Source organism: Carya illinoinensis, chromosome 5 (assembly GCF_018687715.1).
Source record: "Carya illinoinensis cultivar Pawnee chromosome 5, C.illinoinensisPawnee_v1, whole genome shotgun sequence".
Classification (NCBI taxonomy): domain Eukaryota; kingdom Viridiplantae; phylum Streptophyta; class Magnoliopsida; order Fagales; family Juglandaceae; genus Carya; species Carya illinoinensis.
In genome coordinates, this window is record NC_056756.1 from 41,184,654 (window position 1) to 41,194,418 (window position 9,765).

At 34.5% G+C, this 9,765-nt stretch overlaps 1 protein-coding gene across 1 annotated transcript; it reads left to right on the forward strand.

Moving 5' to 3' along the window:
- Positions 1-4,881: 4,881 nt before the first annotated feature.
- Positions 4,882-8,437, forward strand: LOC122311352 (putative wall-associated receptor kinase-like 16). Its single transcript, XM_043125897.1, has 3 exons — positions 4,882-5,815; positions 6,099-6,281; positions 7,055-8,437. Exons 1-3 carry the CDS (start codon positions 4,957-4,959, stop codon positions 8,266-8,268), a joined length of 2,256 nt encoding a protein of 751 aa, XP_042981831.1. The 5' UTR covers positions 4,882-4,956; the 3' UTR covers positions 8,269-8,437.
- Positions 8,438-9,765: the final 1,328 nt, after the last annotated feature.

The window sequence follows — 9,765 nt, forward strand, 5'->3', positions numbered from 1 at the left end:
TTTTCCTTTCTTTTTCCAATACTTGCCTATGTAATAGGGTCCATTTGTTCCTTGAAAAATTGCACTACTCCCACTTTATCTTAGATTAAAAGAAAAGGTTACAGTGGGCATAAATGAAAGACCACAATTTTTCATTAGTCACCTTTCCTTCTGAGACATAATGTATTGCAAATGCAAATTATATATATATATATATATATATACATATATAAATTGCATGGCTGTTGTGCATTTATTCACATCATGCAAATAAATCTCCTGATATTGGGGGCTTCGAAATTGAAGCTTGTGTATTACCTTACCAGTTTATTTGCTGGATATCTTTATTTTCACAAGTTCTTACATGCAGGTCTTGCTCTAACTTGTTATTTTTTAGTATTCAGGCATGCGCATCTAGGTAGTCCATATGTATTTGGACTTGTAGGAGTCAATCATGATCTTGACTTTCCAGAACCAATTCCTGTAGTTGGTATGAACTATTGCACCTTTATATGTGGTGATTGTTTCATTGGATGTTATGCATTAAAGTACTTGTACAAAAACACATCATGCATTAAATTATTAAATGCTGTTTTTTTAGTATCTAATATGTTTTATTGCATATAAGTAAAGTATGCTTCTAGTGTCCCCGGTTATTTGGTCGCAAATGCTGTTGTCATTTGCAACAGTTTTATTTTATTAACAACATTCCTCTTTCTGTGTGTGTGTGTTTACATGCATTCTTAAATTTACCTTTAATTAAATACATAATCTATCAAACAGTACCAAGTTGAATTATAGCTGGAGAAAATCTTGACTATGGACAATTTGAGAAAGTGTGGACTTATTGTAATGGATTGGTGCTATGTGTAAAAGGAATGGTGAATCTGTGGATCATTTGTTAGGCTATGATGTTTCTAATTGCCTATGGATGGATCAGATTTATGGATAGTGTGCATTGTGAGGTTAACTGATTCTAACAATGAGGTTTTACTTAGAAGATTGTTTATATATAATTTACTGTTTGTTTGAGCTCTTTATAGTTTGAGAAGCTTGTGTTTATAATTTATATGTTTTGTTTAGCCCTTTATTTTCTCTTAACCACAAAAGTTGTGTACATTTGATTATAAAGTTGTTTGGCCCTTTATAGTTGACTTTTGTGCATTGTATGATAAGGATGTTGTGTGTTTTAGAATATGACAGCCATGAGATTTTCCATTTCTTTTACCATGAGATTAGTTTCCTGCATAAATAATGTGCAACTTTGCATTTGATGTAAACTTCCTTTTAATTGGAGAATTTGCCCCCATGAATTGCAGAAATATCAGAGAGCCAGATACAGGCCAGATTCTTCAGAAGGTATGTAACAAGTACTTCTGTGTGGGCATGCATGCCTGTGCATCTGTGTGTTCCCATTTTTGGTTTTATTTGTACTGCTTCAATTTACCTCAATGTATCAGTTTCTTTCTGTTTGCATGAAGAGCAGGGTGGGATGTTATACCTTACTGTGTCAGCTCCCTCTGGTTTGAATGTTTTTCTTTTCTAGGAATAAAAGGGGAGGGATGTTTAAGGAGACATTTTTTGCCCTTATTTACATTTTTAGGGAATTTAAAGTCTCTAAAAGAAGTAAATGCTTTTTGCAGTAGGCTTAATATAATTTCTTTGTCATGTTGTTGAAGCTTTTGCATGATGTGAAAGAAAAGGTAGAGAGAAACAAGTAGTTTTTAGCATAACTGGCTACTGTCATTGACAACAAACTAATGCTCCTTTGATCCATGATAAGCTCCTAATTGGTTTTAAATAAAGTCACATTTTTCAAAAAAGCACCTTTAATTGTCTGAACTTTTGCCTTCCAAATAGATCCCAGAGGAAAATCAAACCCTAACCTCCTTGTAACACCCAAGAGTAAGCAAACTCTCATCCACCCTAAACCTCCTATAAAACTAAAAGCTTTCCAATTAAACGTATTTTTTCTGAAGAACAGACCCTAAATTCATTAAAGATAACGTTATAGGTGCCCTTTCTTAAAAGCATTTAATTTAAGAGCCAAGAAAGCTTGGAGTTCCTTGGAAATCGTGGGATGATCGCCACTGTCTAACCTTACTAATAAAAGCTTCTGCTTTTGTTGACAGGGTTCATCATGACATGATGAACTTTTTCCATGTTACTACGTGGTCAAGGATATGCTTTTCCTTTAGGATCAACTACTTCATCATGAGTTGGATTAGGTTCTTTCATTTGTTTGAGGTCAATGCTTGAAATTTTCTCTTTCTATGTAAAAATCTAGCAGTTCAAACACAATGGTATGCTCAGATCTTCTCTGCCTTGGAGAGACATTTGGATCCTTGCACAGCTTTTGCTTCTCACAAAGCCCTAGTACCTAGGACTTATCCCTTATTGCTATAGTTTCTTTTATGTCATTAGACCACAATGGTAAACATTGGTTAAAATGCTTAACTGTGGATTTTTTGGAGGATAAAAAATAATAGCTTCTGAGTAGTTCTTGAACTATTTACTGATAATTATGTGTAACTTGTGTATCACTCTGTTCTTTACCATCATTCTCGTGCTTGCAGATATCAGAAGTGGTTAATAGTATGAAAAACTTGATTGATTATAGCTGGGAAAAAGGGACAGGACCTATGGATAAGTTTCCTGCAAATTTTCATATCATTAAAACTTTTACCTTTAAATCATGTTGTTTCATTGGTGGTCTTTTACTAAGGTTGAGAATAATGTTAGAATGTTAGATCAAAGAAATGAAGCTGGGAAACTCTTACCTAGCTCCATGGTAGTATTGCCATGCTATCTTTTGATAAGTATTGCTATACCATCAAACTCATGCATCTAATGTGAATTTATTGGATAAATCTGTCATAGAAATTGCAGAAAATTTATTTCCTTGATTTTAAGCAATTGAAGACTTTAGTGGCTTCATAGCTTGCTTAAGAATTTAGTGGCTTCATAGCTTGCTTGTGAGCCTAATGTGCACCCTGCCGTTCAAAACCCAAAACAAATCCAAAGGGAAGAATGTAGTAGTGGCCCCAAATTTTATGCTGTTAACATAATGGTTAGCTGTTAATGTGTGAATCACCAAAATATATTTGATGACAACTTTTTCCCTGTTGTGTTTTGGACAGTTTCTCACTTTATTTAGGCATTACTTCTTTCTGTTAAATGTTAAATATTCTGCATTTGCTGGAGATCAGGGGGTTCCTTTTGGTTTTCATGACATTTGGAGAATTCAGCTTTAGAAGTCTGTAAACTTTATTATTGCTTGCACACGGTACTTGGAAACTGCAATTCCCTGCCTCTCTTGTTTGCATAAGTGCATGAAAACCTAGGTTCACCTGTATTATTATTATTAATTTTTTTTTTATTTTCTAAAAGACTATTTGCGGCGACTTTTAGTCGCCGCAAATAGGAACTTTTAGTCGTAGCAAATCTTATTTGCAGCGTTTTCTCAACGCTGTGAAAAAACATGCATGTTTCCTTACTTTTTTAACAGCGTTTCAAAACGCTGGGAAAAATATTATTCCCAACAAATTTTTAAACGCTGAAAATAATTATAATCTATTTGCAGCGATATTTATGCCATTTTCAACGGTTTTATAACGCTGTAAAAATTTTTCTCAGCGATTTACAACTAACATGGAAGTGTAAATATGGCGATTGTTTTTGCTATTTACAGCGTGAAAATTCGCTGCAAATAATTCAATATTTGCAGCAATTTTTAACTTTCGCTGGTTTTATTTATAAGTGAATAGACAATTATGACTAACATTCGGCGCTGTAAAAATCGCTGAGAAAGAGTTAAAACAGCGATTTTAGGGGTCTTTTGTAGCGATTTTTGGCGCTGGAAAAGGCTGATTTTCTTGTAGTGATAACGTCTCTCGGATGTATCTTAATATTGGTTTTTTTTTTTTTGTTAATTAAAATGAAAAAAGAGTTCTTCTTTCGGACATATGTTTGTAGAGATTGAGTCATTTTTTTATATAAAGGGTAAAGTTGAGTTTTTATTTAGGTAAAGAGTATTGTCTCTTGAACGTTTGTCCGTAGAGAGTATTAACAATAATGAAGATCAGATTAATAGCAAAAGAAAATAGTATACTGGTGGAGTTTCAAATGTATTATTTTAGTTTATGATGTCGTATTTGATATGAGAACATCCTAATATCACTATAAGAAATAAGGCCTTTTCCAGCGATGTTATTTTTGTTGAGTATATGCAGCAGTTTATATACTTTTTTGCAATGATTTTAAGCGCTGCAAATTAATGACCTGATTTCTTATAATGTATATATCTAGTTATGGATGTAAATATCTATGATAAATGAATGAAGACGGTGTCCCTTAAAAAAGATAGGAAGACATTAGCGTGGAAGATAAATTCAAATAGCAACAATAAAAGTCCTTGCAAAAATAGACCATTACCAAGGAAAAAATATTTTGTTGTCATTCACCGAGACAATTTCGATGATTGACTAACCATGAAAAATCGTTGCAATTAATTTTTATCAACAAAAAATTGGCTAATACTACAGTAATTTCATAGTGTGCGGCATGAAATTAGTATTTAAATTTTCTTCTACCAAGAGCACGACTTTGTCTACCGTGAGAAAAAAATACTAGAATATCTATACCTTCCTAATTTATATTTTTTCATTATTTAAAAACTGAATTGAATAATTGAGGCAAATATATATATAAAATCGTGTTATAGTTTGTTTTTCGCTCGAGTCCACAGCACAAGTAGCTCGTGCACGCCCCTCCCCCTCCTTCTACAGCGGTTCAATGCAATAAAAGTCCAATTCATGGTGCGCGGAATGGGTCTTCCTCCTCCTCCTGCTATATATATATGCCTCCATCCTTTAAAATTAAAAGTCCAGCATCTCTCAGAAGTCTTCAGAGAAATTAACATAAGAACTTGTATCCTCTTCAAGGACACAGGGAGCAATATCTTTCTGTTTCCAAAGGATGTTCTTGCAAATTACATGTGTTGTTCTGATATTGTCAGAAATGGCAGCCGCAGCAGTAGCAGCTCCATTAGCCAAGCCTAACTGCCCAGATCGGTGCGGAGATGTCGAAATTCCTTATCCATTTGGTACAACTAAAGATTGCTACCTAAACGAAGTATTTTGGCTAAATTGTAGCGATTCGTCGTCCAGCCCCACAAAACCACTACTCGGATATATAGAAATCACCAAAATTTCTATCGACGGCCAGCTTGACATCTTGAGTTTGATATCCTTTCGGTGTTTCAAAAACTCGAGTGGTGTTCTTGAGTATGACAATGAACCCTATCTCCGAGTCCTAGATTTCACAATTTCTAACACCAGAAATAAGTTCGTGGCCGTCGGCTGTGACACCTACGCCTTCCTCAATGCTTTCCAAAACAATGAACCCTTCTCCATTGGCTGCACCTCTACATGTCAAAGTCTTAGAAATGTCATCGACGGATCTTGCTCTGGAATTGGGTGTTGCCAGGTTGACATTCCGAAAGGATTGAAGAACTTTACTTTAGATGCACGTAGCTATAATGATCACGTCAAGGTTGGGAGCTTCAATCCATGCAGCTATGCTTTTGTAGCTAAACAAGACTGGTTCAACTTCTCCTCTGATTATCTTCAAGAAAGCCAGCAAGGGAATAAGACCTATCCGATGGTTCTTGATTGGGCAATCGGTGATACAACATGTGAAATTGCCAAAAACCAGTCAGGTTACGTATGTGGAAGGAACAGCCAATGTTATGATCCCGAAAACGGTGATGGATATCTTTGCAAGTGCATTAATGAAGGCTATGAAGGAAATCCATACCTCGAGGATGGTTGCCAAGGTACGAGTTTCAAAGCTTCTCCAATATTTTAAGTTTTTTACTAATTAATGAACATTCATATGAAATGAAACTCCAAATTAAGATCGTCAATCTATGCCTGAATTTTGAATTTATTAAAATTATATATATATATATATATATAATACGTGGCATATATGACGCTCTTGGTTTCGATTGTATATGCCACATATGCACATATATATATATGGTATATTTAATTTCCTTATAAAATATTAATGTATTTAATAGTTCAATCGTTTGTATTATTGCTCCGATAATTCAGATATAAATGAGTGTGAAGCAGATCCGAACCCCTGCAATACCACTACGTCAACATGCAAGAACACTGATGGGAATTTTACCTGTATTTGCCTTGACGGATACGAAGGTGATGGGAAGATCGCAAGTGGAATAGGTTGCAGACCTAAAGCCAACAAATCTAGCGTTAATATCATTGTTCCTCTCGGTAAGTAAATATATAATATATTATAATAATATACAATTGCATTTTAATTATTTTTAACCCAATAATTACCATATATAATACCGAATATTCCTAGGGATTTGGATCCCTACTTGGTCAATGGTTGCGTCACCGGCGACAATTGGCCGGCCTCCTTGGTCAACTTAGCCGGCTGGACATTGATGTGTCTAGATACTAAAATAACATGAAGAGCAACATTTTTCATATTTTCTTATTCTATTCTCAATTTGTGTGCTATTATATGCATGTTTATCTTTAAACTACTTGACAATTATATGAATAACAGAATTTAATATTCAACTAATAATTAGCATCTTTGAGTTTCCTTTTTCAATCATTTTCTACCATCCTCTTCTAGTGATTTTTTTTACATTAGATGTAATCTCAACTCTCAAAAAGAAAAGAAATTACCTCTCTTTTTGCTCTCTTTCCAAACTCGGAGGAAAACTTGTAGCCTTTAGATGCTTGATATGACATGTATAGCTGGCTTGATTAATAGTCTGCTGATGCTAGAAAATAAGTAATAAAAATTTACTTTCTATTGCGAAATAAAAGATGGATAAAAGTCCCCTAAAAACTTAAAAGATTTTAAGAAATGAAATTCTCAGAGTAATCATTTCCATTTTATGTTGTGATAATCACATACTATGCTTTAACTCAAAGTCTTGAATGAGCTACATAATTGCCTATTTGATTTGCAGTACCTTTGTTGAATTGTTGGTGCAAACAAAGATAACATGTTTGAATATCCGCAGCTATCAGCATTGGCCTCGTAGGATTGTTTGTGGGAGGTTCTTCAATATATTGTGGACTAAAAAGAAGAAAACTCATCAAGCTAAAAGAGAAATTCTTTCAACAAAATGGTGGATTGTTGTTACAACAAAAACTCTCGAATTACAGAGCTTCAATGGAGACTGCCAAAATCTTTAGTGCAGAAGAACTTCAAAATGCTACCAATAATTATGATGAAAGTAGAGTTCTTGGCCAAGGTAGCTTTGGAACTGTTTATAGAGGAGTCTTACCGGACAACAAAATTGTTGCCATTAAGAAATCAAAAATTTGTGACAGGACTCAAATTGAACAATTCATAAATGAAGTTATTGTGCTTACCCAAATTAACCATAGAAATGTGGTTAGGATGTTAGGTTGTTGTCTAGAAACAGAGGTCCCGTTGTTGGTCTATGAATTCATCACAAATGGGACTCTTTCTAGTCACATTCATGATAAAAACCTATCATCCTCACTCTCTTGGGAAAAACGTTTGAAGATAGCATCAGAAACTGCAGGGGCACTGGCATACTTGCATTCTTCAACTTCCGTGCCAATTATACATAGGGATGTGAAACCTGCAAATATACTTTTAGATGATAACTATTCAGCAAAAATAGCTGACTTTGGAACTTCGATTTTGGTCCCTCTTGATCAAACAGAATTATCTACATTGGTGAAGGGAACTTTTGGATATTTAGACCCAGAATACTTTTATAGTAACCAGCTCACAGAAAAAAGTGATGTCTATAGTTTTGGTGTTGTTGTGGCAGAGTTATTGACAAGTGAGAAAGCGCTTTCTTTTGATAGGCCTGAAAAGGATAGAAGTTTGGCAATGTATTTTAACTCTGCTATAAAAGAGGATTGCTTGCATCAAATTCTTGACGATCAAATTGTCAATGATGGCAATATTAATGCGATACATGAGGTTGCTAATATTGCAAAATGGTGCTTAAGTGTAAGAGGGGAGGATAGGCCAACTATGAAGGAAGTGGCAATGGAGCTAGAAGGATTGAGAATTATGGGAAAACATCCATTGGTAAAGACTAATCTTTATATAGAGGAGACTGACTACTTGCTTGGGGCACCTACACACTCGTTCAACATTGATGTCTACAATGATTCTTCCTCTGCCATCACAACAGTTGGGCTTGAAACTATGAGTAACCAAGTTGTGAAACCATTAGACGACGGCAGATGAAGAGCTATCTAGTTCATGGCCAATACATACATCATGATCTTCACCAATTGATCAAATTTATTACTTGTACATAATTCATGTGTATCTCTCCTATTTTTTCGTCTTTAATGTCTCATTTTTCTTGCCGCACACCTTCGTTTTCCTTTTTGTAATAAGGCTCCATTATCAATGGATATACGGTAAAGAAATCTTTTAAATGATGTTATCTTCATTAATTCTTTTTTATTTATCAATATTACTTAGATATTTTATATATTACCCTTTCTTTGATCGATGTTACTTTGTGACATATATTATATATTATATATATTTTAAGTTTGTGTATATATATATACACATACTAATTTAATTGGCAAGTTTTCTTACCAACCAAACAGGTTCGCGTTGTTGTTTTTCTATCCATTTTATTGTCCCCGATCTTGCCCCATGGATTAGGCAGTTTAATTTCCTCCCTAGTTACATACTTGCTTTTGAGGTTTGAATCGTTTTCAAGCATAATCCTTGAAGATTTGAAATAGAAGATCCATCCTAGATGTAAGCTATTTATAGTTAAGCTTGTGAAAAGAAAAAAAAAATAGACGATACTTGGTACCCAATATTATTACTCCATTGCAGTAAGGACTTTAAGCATTCAAGTGAGCCCAATGTATATCATTGATCGTGGCCTAATTAAGAACACCTACCTAATTATTGAATATTGCACTCTATGTGAATGTTCACTCAACCTCTAAAAGGATTGTTCTGTAAGTTAGATGATGATAATGTGACGCGGCCGAATTCAATAATCCATGCATGCGCGCAGCAATTTACCGGACAAAATCGTCGCAACTGCACATCACAGTTCTGTTTGAAATTGTTGAGAAAAATTATTTACAACAATTTATCACTGTCGCAAATAGCTATAATATTGCTGAAAAGATGTTATGATTTGCAGCGTTTGAAAAAATTGCTGGAAATAATACTTTTCACATGAATGAAAAACCCCATATGTTTATTTCCGGCAACTAAAAATTGTCGGAAAAACTCACAAATTTTTTTAAAAACAATTACTACCGAAATTGGAAAGTTCTTATAGCCTAAAACACACAACATCCTTATCATACAATGCACTAAAGTCTACTATTGCACCAAATAGTTAGGTCAAATGTACACAACTTTTGTGGTTAAGAGAACTTAAAGGGCTAAACAAGACATAAATTATAAACACAATCTTCTCAAACTATAAAGGGCTAAACCAATCAGTAAATTATATATAAACTACAACTTGCCAAATTATATATAGAATTGACCACATATATCTAGGGGTGTGCAAATTTTTGAGATTTCCGACTCCGCTCCGAATTCGACTCCGACGGAGTCGGAGTTATCAGAATTCGAAGTCGGAGTCGGAGTTACTCCGACTCTCATAGTCGGAGTCGGAGTCGGAGTCTGGAGGCCTTGTTGACTCCGGATTCCGACTCCGAACTCCTACTATTTATACCTTATATATTATATATT

What these genes read in the sequence shown, in the direction of transcription:
- LOC122311352 (XM_043125897.1), top strand. Translation starts at nt 4,957, where the DNA reads ATGTTCTTGCAAATTACATGTGTTGTTCTGATATTGTCAGAAATGGCA. An exon ending in CCTCGAGGATGGTTGCCAAG is followed by an intron (nt 5,816 to 6,098) that starts GTACGAGTTTCA and finishes CCGATAATTCAG; the next exon opens with ATATAAATGAGTGTGAAGCA. An exon ending in TAATATCATTGTTCCTCTCG is followed by an intron (nt 6,282 to 7,054) that starts GTAAGTAAATAT and finishes GAATATCCGCAG; the next exon opens with CTATCAGCATTGGCCTCGTA.